We start from the raw sequence: 13803 nt of genomic DNA on the forward strand, positions 1-13803 counted from the left end.
TGAAATCACAGTGACCATTTATATGTTGCGTTTCAGCTGTGCACACACACACACACACACATCCAAACATACACACATCTGTCCACACACACGGGGCGCCACGTAGTGCGGTTTTACATCGGGGAGCAGTATGTGTGTGCGACTGGCCTGTAGGCTGAGCGGGTGGCAGAGGGAGAAGGTTCCAGGTGGACACACATATGCTGGAAGCTTGTGTAGCTCAGACTCCTGCAGCCTCTTCGAACGCTCAGCCAGCACATCAATCTTTGCCTCGGCTGATTAATTAAGACTCAGAGTGAAGGATAGAGAGAGTGTGTGCGTGTGTCTTTCCAGTGCATACCTGCTAGAAGAAGTGCTGGGTAGGGGGCGCCTCATGGCCCCAGGGCTCATACTGTAGTAGGAAGAGCTGTCCAAGTCTGCCAACGAAAAGTTGGGCCCCGTCCCTGCCGCGATGGGGGCTGCGACACACAGAAAAGAGAACAAATATCAATATCTGAGAATAAAAACGGTCTTAAGCATCATATTTTGAAGCAGTTCATCTTCATTTCTATGGCTGAAGTACAAGTAAAGTTTGAATGGTTCACTTGCCACCATTCTGAGTTGGTCCACTTGCCGCTCACTTTTTAATTTGAAAACAGCAATAAAATCTGACAACTGTATCATAAACATTGCTGATTTAAACACATTTTCATGTTAGTCCAGCTTAATAAAAATAGAACAACAGAATGATAAATAAAAAGATAAAACAATAGAATGATAGATAGAACGATAGATAGAACGATAGATAGATAGATAGATAGAAAAAAAAAAAAAAAAAAAATAGAAAAAAAAAGATAGATAAGATGATCAAGTCAAATAGAATGATAGATAGATAGAACGATAGAATGATAGAACGATAGATAGATAGATAAATAGATAGAGCCAAACAAAACGATAGAACGATAGAACAATAGAACGATAGAACGATAGAACGATAGATAGATAGATAGATAGATAGATAGATAGATAGATATAGTCAAACAGAACGACAGAGACAGACATACAGACAGACAGATATAGATAGATAGATAGATAGATAGATAGATAGATAGATAGATAGATAGATAGATAGATAGATAGATAGACAGATAGACAGACAGATATAGATAGATAGACATATAGATAAGATAGATAGACTAAAATGATTTAATATTCTGTACAATTCTTCTTCCTGTCATTCAAATTCTACTTCCTGTTGGGTGTATCCAATTCAATTCAATTCAATTAAAACTTTTCAATTCAAAATTTTTTCAACAAAAGGAAAAAATAAGTTAACTGACATTTGCTTATCTTACTGAAACACTTGTGCTGGTTACAAAACTTTCCTCCCTGATCGAGTCACCTCAAGCTTCAAATCCCCCCGTGCCCCTTTCTGTAGGTCATCGGTGAGCAGTGCTCTATCAAACGCCTTTGTCATACAGTACATAAAGCCGTGATGCCTCTTTATATTCATGGTGACTGAGACCACTATTTTTTGATGAGGACAGCATGATTCTGTAAGAGAGCGGCCCTGGTCCTGCATACCTAATAGGCCGGGCCCAAGCGGAGAGAGAGAGATGTATGTATGTTGGGGGGCAGGGGGGGGAAGGGGCGACAGCGTGGAAGATTGTGATAGACACGGAAATGGGCTGCCTAATTAACATTGGAAGAGGACACGGCTAAAGGGGCAAGTTGGACCACGGGAGGGAGAGAGAGCCAGTGCACTAGCCAACAGCTAAAAGTTGGACACGTAGGAAGTGAGAAAAGAAGTGCTATAATTTCTGAGTCATCTCTTTATGCTAACTTTTTTTTTGTTGGGGGGGGGGGGGGGGGGGGGGTCCTTTGCTCTTAAAGAAGTGGCAGCATGGGTTATTTATGACGAGCAGTAAAGCCAGCTGCATTTGCATGGCTAATAGTAGGATGTGAAGTAATTTGTGTGAGAGCTAACCTGGGCACCAGGCTGCAGTAACTCAGCCGGCCCTCGATGCGCACACACATACACACAAATGCGCCCTCGCGCTGAGAGCGGCCGGCCCTGCTGCTGCAGTTTGGGTAGAAAAATGACCACACTGCAGTCTGTCTGACTGGAATGGAAATCAATCATAAAGGTAATCTGCAGTCTCTACCTCTTAAAGGCTTTATCAAGTGCTTTCGCTTGGAGGATTCCAAATGAAGCCTGTGGCTATCAGGCCGGCATTGATCTCTCTCTCTCTCTTCCCTCCTTCCCCTTCTGTTCTCTCTCTCTCTGATCTTTACTGCTTTACCTTTCAAGATGCTGCGCGCAAAGTACATTAGCAAAATGTTTCAATCTATCTATTTACTTAGTGCAGAGGAATGGCAGTGCAGCCAGTGGGTTTACTTAGCTGTGCATCTGGGACAAAAAATGGGCCACATTTCAAGTTAGCTAAACCTGACAAAAGTGGTTGTTTTTCACTTATTTAAATCTGACAAAAAATTGTCAAAATCTACATTTCACTTTTAAAAATGTATAACTCCAATATTGACCATTAACTGATATATCGACCATTGCTACGATCTGGGGTCAAAGTCCGTACTGGTGTGTTTTGTCACTTTCTTTTCTTGATGACTGCGGAAAGAACTAAAAATACTCTGTCATCTTCTAAACATATAGTAAGTTTTGTAGAAAGCAAGGTAAAAGTATTGTAAAAGAGAACCAGGCAAAATGGAGGCCGGCAAGTTACAGGAAGTTTGTTGTCGGACAGCAAAGTGACCGAGTCTACTGGATGTGTTGGAGGTTTTTTGGTGTAGTCTCTTGTCTCAAGGGTTGACAATCCCTCTTAACATACACACACACAGACATACTCCTCCCCTTCACCCAAACACTGGCCGCTAAAGCATCTACAAAAGCTGGGGAGGCTATTCATTTGAAAAGAGCAGGGGGAGGAGGAAGAGAAAAAAAATTGGCTTTTGTTCAGGCCGGATTTTCAAATTGAAGCATTTGACAACAAAGGCAGCAACAATCAACTTCAAAACCCTGGACGTCTGTTCAACCCGTCTTCCCCCCGCCTTACTCCTCATCGCTTTATTGAGTGAGAGGACCGTGGCGTGATGGGATCTGATCTAGAGCTGGTCTGAAGTTGGTGAGCTTTGACAGGTCTTCATTGGGTTTTTCTGCTGGATCAGCTCCTGTGTGGATATAGACCTACAGAATAGGTCCAGAGTTCTCAGTCTGGAGAAGAGGGTTCGCAAGGGGCTAGACCTTACACCTTCACTGTGTAGATTCCCATCAAGTCAAATGAAAAGAGAAGACAGAAGGAACCTCGCTGGTGAAGTCCGCAGGTCGGTGTCCAGTTGAGGAAGGTCAAGAAGTAGTACTGGACTCAGCGTATTACTAATCCTGGTAAAAACACTGTGAAGGACAGCTGATAATCAGCAGGTTGCTGGTTTACCACCTTGCTGGTTTGACTTGAAGTATTAGTTCACCCAAAAATCACATAATTTCCTAGCCTTTTATTCAAGTCATTCTAAACCTGTGGTCGGAAGAAAATTTGACATTTCTTCAGCATATCTTTTTTGGTGTTCTACAGATGGAACAAAGGTTTGGAATGACCAACATATTGGGGCATTCCTACTTTTACAGCATATGTATTTTTATTATAGTGAAAATGTAGGGCATTTTACGGCAAGCTATTGTTGATAAGGTTCAAGCATCATGTGCGCATTTCACTGCAGATGGCACTGCTCACTGGCAGGCTTTGGCCCAGTGTTGGCACAGTGCTGACAAGACTGGTGGGCGTATCCCCACCAGTGCTGCTCGGCAGTGTCTCTGCCACAGTGGCCTGCTCTCCTACTCCATAATTCATCCGCTCCCCCTGTTCGGTCATATGGCTAAATGGTGCGTGCCAGCACCCGGCCTTCATCCAGGGATTTCCAGGTGTCCCTGCCCCTGGATCACGCTGCCTTGCAGCTTGCCAACATTTCTGCGAGGCTCTTGCAGGCGGACTAATAACAATAACCTCATCCTAATCCCTTATCCTCTCCTGTCTCTTCTGTAGCCCTCGCAATCTCCTCTGGAGAGGGTCTGAGTAGGCGGCAGCAACAGTAAAACTGGCTCACGTGCAAGTCCTCTTGCTCACCTGAGCTTGACGGCGAGCCAAGCTGTGGTGTGACAGTGTCCGACTTCATACGGGGACCAGCTGTAGGGAAAAAACAAACTCGTGCCTCTTCCTGGGAACGTTTAAGAACCCTGCAAGACTCGAGAAGGTAGAATGGAATAGCTGATGAAGGAGGAGCAGGGGAGGGAGGAGGATATGGAAAGGCGGACCCAATCTCCGAAATTACCCCAGCTTGGTATCGACTGGCCAATTATGTGGAGTTCCATTTACAAAAATGTAGCTGTAGCGGCTAACTTTATGGAGACTTTCATTTTCGCTTTCCCCCACTACCGACAGCCCCTCCTTCTCTCTCTCGTTCTCTTCCTCTCCTTTTTTGTGTGGTGCTTTAATAGGATATTGATCGACAGAAGCAGATTCGATTGGGCTGCCACTGAATTGTGTAATGGGTGCACAAAGCCAAGGTCATAGTGTATAGTCAGGGAAGAGCTAAGGCAGCCCGTTGTCCATTCAATATCACGACCTTTCATCTTCTGAACGGGCACGAGCCTGCACTCAACCCCTAAAATAAATCTGCCAGACGCTCCCACACAGAAGCCCCATTGGAACTCCTCTGGGCAATTCATACGCCACTTCAGTACACCAGATTACCCTCTTCTACCCATCTTCCAATCTGGTGCACTTACCCTCTTCACTTCAATCAACAGCATCATCTCGGTGCCTTCCACAAGAAGCTACCAAAGTCATGAGTGTGCATGCATACAGCACTTTAATTCACAGTCACTCCGTAGGGAGCAATCCTGTTAGAGGACTTATGCTAACTGTGGGCTTTGCTGACTGCTGAGCTTCTTAGATGGTATTGCCCATTAAGGAAGGAAAGCGGTTGACGCAGGAGGGTGAGATTCTGTCAACTCTCCCACCGTTCCATAGAGAGAGGAATACGAGGTGAAGGAGATTTTAAGATGCCCCGTTCAGGTGATCAGTGGACTATTGTTGTGGATTATCGCAAAATTTAGAATTGAAGGACTGGCTCAATTTCAATTCAAGAGTGTCAATTTGAATAAACGTCACTAAAATCCTCTTCCTGTTCAACTTCCGTTTGGGGCTCAAGAATAATATGCTCTACAGACAAACATCGACAACCCCCTGCTGACTAAGAGCCACTGGACTGTGGAGAGGAGAGAAGAATAAAGTGAACGATAGAAAAAAGAGAGCAGAACACTTTGATTTGAATTGAACATCCAGCATATGCCACCCAGCATTTGCTTTTCTTCTCAGTGTGTCACAGATGTTAGGATAAAAGCGATCTCTCTGCAGAGCTGGATCAATTATGCATATTCCTTAATCTTGTTACCATCATACGCCAGGAGTTCTGATGCAGCACAGTACTGGCTGAGTTTTAATATCTCTGTCTCCCTCTCTCTCCTGATACCTTTCATCATTTTCCGCATCCTTTTGCATCGCCTCACACATGCATGCTGGACTCACGTTGACCCGTAAGTTTCCTTCTGCCCGTCTGCTGTCAGGTCGCCACAATGTGGTGGCACCCAAATGTTTGTTCTCTCCAGACGCTGTCTTTGCATTGGCAGGCACTTTGAGGGTTTTTGAAGGCAGACTGTGAGGTGAGACCACAGTGGGCTCATTGCCCAGGCCCCATGACACCCTCTTCTCCTCTCCTTCGCCCGGGATTAGGTCACGAAGGCGTGTGATCAATGCACCTTTGATCAGAAGGCTCCAGCGATTGCTGACAGGCGCTTTGGATTGGCTATTGTTAGCGGGTATCGACAGGCACGTATGGATCGCACTGCTCTCTGTCACTCTCCACCATGAACGTCTGCAATTTTTAAAGGTCACGTTTTTTACTCCCGTCCCATCCTCCCTGCCTCCTCTGGAAAGTCTACTTTTCTTCTTCTGCATTATGTCTTATTGCTCTATCAATCTGGGAATGACTCAATTGTTTTGTCAAGTTGCAAAAATTCTCACTATCTTCTCTTTATTAATACATTTAAAAACCAAACATTTAACTTCTATAAAACTGCATCTGCAATAAAAGTACAACTTATTTAGGGAAAACAGCTTATAAAAGAAGCACTTTCTAAAAAAGACTGCACAAAAAAAACTTAGTTTGTACTTTAGAGAGTCCAAGTACTGTTGAACTGCACTGCAATGAAGCACTTTCAGCTGACTGCTGCATTTTGCTGGTGTTTCGATTTCTAATGAGTGGAGGGATAGTGGATTCAGCCCATTGTTCTGAAAACAGTGCTGAGAAACCAGAGAAGCTTTCCTCCAGCACATTGGTTAATCACTAGCTTTATCCCACCTTTGGGCTGAATTTAAGGTGCTTGAACTAGGATGCTTTAGATGTTGCGTTTTATTGTTTGTTGTTGTTGTGCTGCTGGCCTTCATATACTAGGGTGTAACAGGTCTAAGGAAACTTACAGTACTAAATCATGCCACGTTTAAGATTGTGACCCTTACACAACACCTCTCATGAGCTTGACATATTATTAGGTTCATTATGAAAGTTCAATTGATTTTACTGCTAAAAGATTTTTTTTAAAACTTGTTTGTCATTTAAAATTTTTAAAAGATTAAAATGTTAAGAAATCTTTAAATGACGATACATTTATATGAGAATCATCACTGCATATTAAGTCTTGTTTTCAAAGAATGTATCATTAATATATATATTGGCCAATGACACTATTGTTTTTGTTAATAAAAAAAGTTATGTAATATTAAGTTAATGTTAAGTTAAATAATGAAATATTATTACTTTATAAATATATATATATTTTTAGGGGAAGTTGCACCACATTATGTTTATTTTATTCAGAATTTAAAAATATGTTAATCATAAAAAAAGTCTAAATATCTCATGCACTGTTGCTTCTTGACTAAATGTATCCCGTTTTAAGGACTTTCTGATAACTGTAAAATAAGCCAAAAAAGTTTTTTGCAGTGAGTTGTAGAGATCTTACTCTGTGAGACTCGCACAAGCTCAGAGACGGTGAAGACACCTGATGTGACGAAACTGTCCTGGAAGCCAAGGTGCCCTAAAAGAAAAAAAGAAAGAGTAGAAAAACTGTTATTGGAATGAACATGACAAAATACAGAGGCACTCCGCAGGTCAACAACACACTCACACACACAAAAACAAAAAAAACACACACACACACACACACACAGTCCCAGTGGGGAAGGGAATAGGGAGTATTTAGAGTGACACTGAGGGTAGAGAACATCTGGATTTGGTCCCATGAGTGTCTGCCGTACTGTGGGGCAGAGGCTCTTTGCAGTGCGGCACACACATATAAACAAGGAGCTGCATAGGAAAGCGTGGTTATATATGTGTTTACATATGATATGTGGTGAAATTTCAGTCTAACACATTCTTTGTGCAAAAGGCAGAAATCAGTTGCCTCTTCCAGCAGACAGACAGACCACAATTACTGTGTTCATTGTGCTGACTACGGCTGACCCAGGACCTGCCACACATCCTGCGGGCTGCTGCTGTGCTGGAGCAGCCCATATCAGCCTCAGATTCAACCACAGACGTCCCTAAACTTTCTACCATCCAACACCACAGAATCAAAACATGCAGTCAGTGTGAACTGCATTTCCCATAATGACCTGCTCTTACATATTGTGTGTAAAACTGCTGATATGGCAAGATTAATCATCACAAGTTAGACATGGACATAAAGTTAGACATAATCTTATGATATGGTACATATGGAAGCAAAGTTAATAGATTGCAACAGAAAAGTGGTAGTTGATAATATTGTGCAAACAAACAAATAAATAAACAAATAACGTTAAATAAGTTGCACTCAAAAGTCATTGTTGAGAAAAAAACAAAGAATTTGTATAGGTGTGTAGATAAAAAATTACATTAAATACTAGTAAATAAAAAAATGTTTACAAGCACTTTAAAGTGTATTTTATTTGTCCTCCCTCAACATTTTTTTTTACTGGTATTCATAACAGGAATGAAAAATAAGCATTAAAAAAATTACTGCATTATTCATTATAAACAATTTTTTTTTTTAATAAATGGCAAGCCTAAACTAATTTATTTAGAGTGAAACTGAAACTATATATATATATATACACACACACACACACACATTTTTAGAAAACAAAAACAGCATGTATATATTAATTATATATTAATTTTTTAATAATTACAAATGCTCTTGATAATTTCTACTATGACAAAAAAGCTAGTTTTTATTTAAACTTATTACATCCTCAATGACGAAAACAAGAACTCGGCAAGTGATCCAACTCAACACCAGCTCACATTATGTAAATAAATGCAAAACATAAGAATCTTAAAAGTTTTATTTACAAGACACTGCATTGCTTGCCTAGGTTCCTTCTCCAGAGGAAAAAATATATATGTATAGAGGGGGGGTGACAAGATGAATCTCATGAAGAAGTGATGTAGCTATTAAATGACTTCCTGCGCTGCTCGGTGGCTGGCGAGCTATAAAACCAACAATAGAAATGAGTTTAGTCTTGACTGGCTGGATGAGGAGACGTATAGCATGTGGACAGGCAGAATAATAAATAATAAAAACAGAGAGAGAGAGAAGAGAAGGAGAGAGAGGGACAGAGGGAGGGGTAATATCTACGGCTCATTGCAAGAGAAAGTGCTGACATGAGCTAAAAGACTGCAGACCCAGAGAGCATTCCTGCACAGATGCCCCTGAGATTGAGAAGAAGTGAGATAGAGTTTGTTCGGGGAGGTATCAGGAGGAGGGGAGACATATGTTAGAGGGCATGTGGCAGGAAGTCAAGGTAGATTACAAAACGACAAAGCAAGTATGACAGTGGACTACAGGGTCGAGAGCGAGAAAGGCAAAAAGTCAAAGTTTCCACACAGCTGTACATACTGTGAAACAACAATAATACCGAGCACAAGTGAAGCGCACCATTACTTGGAAAATAGAGGGATGACGCAATGGAGCTGAGGAGGGAGAGAGCGGGCGAGCGAAGGAACCTTCGTCACTAGAATTCCAGTATAGGGAGCATATGCACCCGGAGTTCACCGAGGGCATTTCCATGAGTGCCTCATATAGGGAGACGGGGGCGAGGGAAGGGGCAGGGCTTCTATATCTCAACACAGATAATCACTCCCAGCTGTGTCCACTGTAGCTCCGCACACACATGTAGGGAGGGGCCAGGGTTCGCCTTTCACAGCAGCACCGAGACCTCAACAGGCCTCCAGCGCAGCAACAAGAGCGCCGTGTGGAACTACACTGGGCCTCAGGACAAGCAAACCTATACTGTATCTGGGTAGTTGAAATCAACTTTAGGTGAACATTTCAAGGATAATGTGCATATTTTAGGTGCTTTGGTCATTATCCCACTTGTAAACGAACTTTTTGCTTCTTTAAATGAGTAAATAAAAATATACAAAGAGGTCTTGATTAGTAAGTGGAAACTGATTGTAATCGTAACTGATTGAAATCAGGAATGAGTAAAACATGATATTCAATGAGAAAAAAGGGGCGGTGCTTGATTTTAATCGATCAGTAAATGATTGGATTGTGAAAACTGTGTGTTAATTATGTGACATGAATGAGGGTTAACAAAAACAAGGGCTAAATTGCTATTTGTGTAAACTGCCATTGGCCTTGATGATGTCATAAGAGATGGAAAGTCGTTTAAGAGGCGGGGCAAGTTATTTAATTCTGATTAAGAATTACGAAGAGTGCCCCCCCCCAGAATAACACGCACGGATCAGTGTGAATGTGTATTAAGAAATATTCAATGAGAAAAAAGGGGCGGTGCTTGATTTTAATCGATCAGTAAATGATTGGATTGTGAAAACTGTGTGTTAATTACCAGAATGGAGCCATGTGACATGAATGAGGGTTAACAAAAACAACGGCTAAATTGCTATTTGTGTAAACTGCCATTGGCCTTGATGATGTCATCAGAGATGGAAAGTCGTTTAAGAGGCGGGGCAAGTTATTTAATTCTGATTTAGAATTACGAAGAGGGTTTTTTTCCCTTCAGAATAACATGCACTGATCAGGAATGTGGATTAAGAAATCAGGAATGAGCAAAACATGACATTCAAAGAGGAAAAAGGGGTGGTTTTATCCAACAAGAATTGATTAGGGAAAAGTGTGCATTATGAATCAGAATGAAGCCAGATGTGAAAGTTAGCTAAAACTGGCTGAATTGCCAAATTCAAATGCAAAACTGGCTGAATTGCTGAATTTGTTTCTATTATCTAATATAAAGCATGACCTTGGTGGTTTCAAAGACGGAAAGTCGTTTGGGAAAATTTTATTTTATTTTGATTAAAAATTATGAAGATTGTTTATTTCTCAGATAAACATCAGATTAACACCGATCAGGAATCAGTATTAAGAAATCAGGAATGAGTAAAAAAGATGTTCAATGGGAAAAGGGGTGGGCTTTGATTTTTTTCTTTTTTTTTGGTCAGGAAGTGATTGGATAGAACAATGATTTGCTAAAACAATGGCTGAATTTCTATCTGTTTACATTATCTAATACAACACACGGCCTTGGGGATACCATCAGAGACTAGAAGTTGTTTAAGAGGCTGAGCACGTTGATGATTGGATAGTGATTGTGTAATGTCAGTTACATATTTAAGTAAAAAGAGTCAAATTTGATTTTTATTGTCTTTAAATCAAAGTACAGACATTTAATTTGGTCTGTCAATTAATAATTTTATCACCAACAAGATCTATAACGCGTAATAACAAGAAAAAACTCTTTTCAAATGGTCTTAGATGAAGTTTCCATAGCGTGACATTTGACAACTACCCATAAACAAGCCTCACAAGAGGCAGTAAACAACTGTTTACCCGTTTTTACTAGCTTCTTATCAAATGCCTCTCACATTCTTTTCCATTTTCTTGCACTCTCCATTACGGATTCTCACCTCCCCTCTCTCTTTCTCCAGGGCTTGTAAAGGAGAGGATATCCTCTGGCCTTATCTAATAGTCTGCGGATTGTGCAATGGCTGCCCCGTCCCAGAAAGGCAGCAGCCCGCTTTGTGAAAGTGCACGTAGCCTGGAGCACAAGGGTCAAGGTTTACCAGCAAAAACAAACCATGGAAAAAAAAAAAAAGAAAAGAAAAAAAAAAAACGTTGGTCATGTTTTCCTGCATCAGGGATGAGAGGGAGACAGAAATAAGGGAGAAATAGAGGTGGTGACAGGGAAAAGGTGGAAGTGTGTGATAGCTTCAGGCTATGTCTGACAGTATTTAACAGGCAGTGAAAGGAGTCAGTGGTCTTTAAAGGGATAGCTCACTCTAAATAAAAAATCTGTCATCATTTACTCACCCTCATGTCATTTCAAACCCGTATGACTGTGCTTCTTCCATGCAAGCAAATATATGATATTTTTCCTGGCTGCTCTTTTCCATTCTTATGTAGCTCTCAAATGTCACTCTTATGACGCATCTTCATGACACAATATATTTAGATTTGGAAGATTATATTTAGAAGATTTTCAGCAAATAACAACATAAATTTCTGCTTCCATATATATGATTAAATGATAATATAATTTCATAAAAATATTAAGAAAAAAATTAATTAATAAAATAAATAAAATTTGTAAATATATCTTATAAAATAAAAAAAAAAAATATAGATATATATATATATACATATACATATACACATATATACACACACACAATAAATAAATATTATCCTATATTTAATTACATCAAATGGAAAAGAACAATGAAAGTTTTGTGTAATTTCTCCTTTAGTAATTTTTTTGGTGAACTATCCCTTTAAGAATCAGCTAAATAAAGTCTCAGGTCTTCAAGTAAAGTTTGGGTACATTGTTTTTAGATCCAACATGTCAAAAGCTGCTGATCTGAGACAAGTTTTGTATATTAAAAAGAATGAAACCAGGGTTCTCAGACTGGATTGGTCCTGGCCTGAAAATAATCCGAAGATCATGGACAACATATACAGATACCAGATGGAGCGAGTTTGTACGGGAGAGAAAATATGAAAAAAAAAAAGACATTAGCAGAGTGATTATGTGCAGCATATATCGGCACAACTCAGGGGTGATCTTCAGTTCACAACGAGAGAGAGAGAGATGAAAAGATAATATCAGCTACATGCAGGATGAGAGAGATGAACACGCTCATCTGTCTGTATCCTCTAATCTGAGTAAACAGGGCGATGTTGGTGTCACACACAAGGGCGTGGAAATAATAGCTCAAGCTTCGCAGCGCACATCTGCGATAATCTTTAAGTTAGGAGGAAAATATGCCTTATAATCCAGTGTTGAGGGACGCGCTCGTAACAGAGCTCCAGGGGGGTTGAGAGAGGATAAAACGGGACTTTTCGACATCATTCTCTGTTTAAACTCAAGCAAACAGGGGACTGTTTCCATTCAATCATCGTGTTTATGTTTTCTCAAACTGTAAATCAGTCGACACAGACTGTTTCATTGTCCGCTAATAATTTGTAAACACACACAAAATCGGCGGAATTGCTGCTCTGTGTTTGTTTTAAAAGAGCCCGTTTAGAACAATTCTCCGTCTGCCCTGGAAACATGCCACTTTTCGCACAAGTTTACGCTGACGCAATCCTCTTAAGAGTAATCACCCACCTCTGGCTTATACTAACACACTCACGCTAATCTTCTCAGAGGAGAGAGCAACCCGGAACTTCAACGGCGTGAAAAATTCGCAAACTAGTTATTGTCAACTCAACTAGCTAACAAGAAATAGCTATATTTTGGGGACAAAATAATGTAGGCCAGATTCAAACCTGCATTTCCCATTCACTATTAAAAAATAAAGGTTTCAAAAGGTTTAGTAAAACCATTTTTGGTTACCAAAAGAACCTTTCAGTGAACAGTTCTTCTCAAAGCATTTTTCTCAAAGTGTAAGGAGCAGTTTAATAATATTTCCATTGTAAAGAAATTTTTGTGCAATGGAAAGGTTCTACACTCTTAAAAATGAAGGTTCCAAAAGTGATGCCAAAGAAGAACTATCTTCTGGTCTGATTTCTGGTTCCCCAAAGAACTTTTTTTAAAAACCACTGTGAAGAACATGTGAGTAAAGAACATTTTAATAAATTAAAGAACCTTTTTCCCCTATGAAGAACCTTTTGTTCAGTGGAAAGTTTTTAGATACTTTTAATTAAATCCGAGAGATTTCGGACCCTCCACAGACATCGGCATTCAAGGCCCAGAAATGTAGTAAATGTGCGTTGAAGACTGACTCGGAAGAGAAGAAATAGTTGAATAAAGTGGTTATTTATTTTTATTTTCTTTGTGCAAACATATTCTCGTAGGTTCATAACATTAAGGTTGAACCACTGATGTCACATGGACTATTTTAACGATATCTTTACTACCTTTCTGGGCCTTGAACGTGTCAGTTGCATTGCTGTCTATGCAGGGTCAGAAAGCTCTCGGATTTCATCAAAAATATCTTTTCGTCTGTGTTCTGAAGATGAACGAAGGTCTTACGGGTTTAGAACGACATGGCGGTGAGTAATTAATATCAGAATTTTCATTTTTGGGTGAACTATCCCTTTGATAATATAAAGAATAATCTAATCTCTTTCCTCCAGTAAAGAACCTTTTGCTCAATGAAAAGGCTCCATGGATGTTCCTCAACAGGAACCATATATAATCTTTATTTTTAAGAATGTATGAGCTTCAATGTGAGCAAATGTGCTAATGC

At 40.2% G+C, this 13803-nt stretch overlaps 1 protein-coding gene across 7 annotated transcripts in view; it reads right to left on the bottom strand.

Moving 5' to 3' along the window:
- nfia (nuclear factor I/A) overlaps window positions 1-13803 on the bottom strand; it is a 159667-nt gene that overhangs the window by 36324 nt on the left and 109540 nt on the right. For all 7 annotated transcript variants that reach the window (XM_042749215.1, XM_042749214.1, XM_042749216.1 and 4 more), the window contains exons 4-5: window positions 7070-7144; window positions 338-455 (exon numbers count right to left, since the gene is read on the bottom strand). In XM_042749215.1, coding sequence (XP_042605149.1) covers window positions 338-455; window positions 7070-7144 — 193 coding nt within the window. The remainder of the gene's footprint in view (window positions 1-337; window positions 456-7069; window positions 7145-13803) is intronic.

The sequence above is a fragment of the Cyprinus carpio genome, chromosome B22 (assembly GCF_018340385.1).
Source record: "Cyprinus carpio isolate SPL01 chromosome B22, ASM1834038v1, whole genome shotgun sequence".
Lineage (NCBI taxonomy): Eukaryota > Metazoa > Chordata > Actinopteri > Cypriniformes > Cyprinidae > Cyprinus > Cyprinus carpio.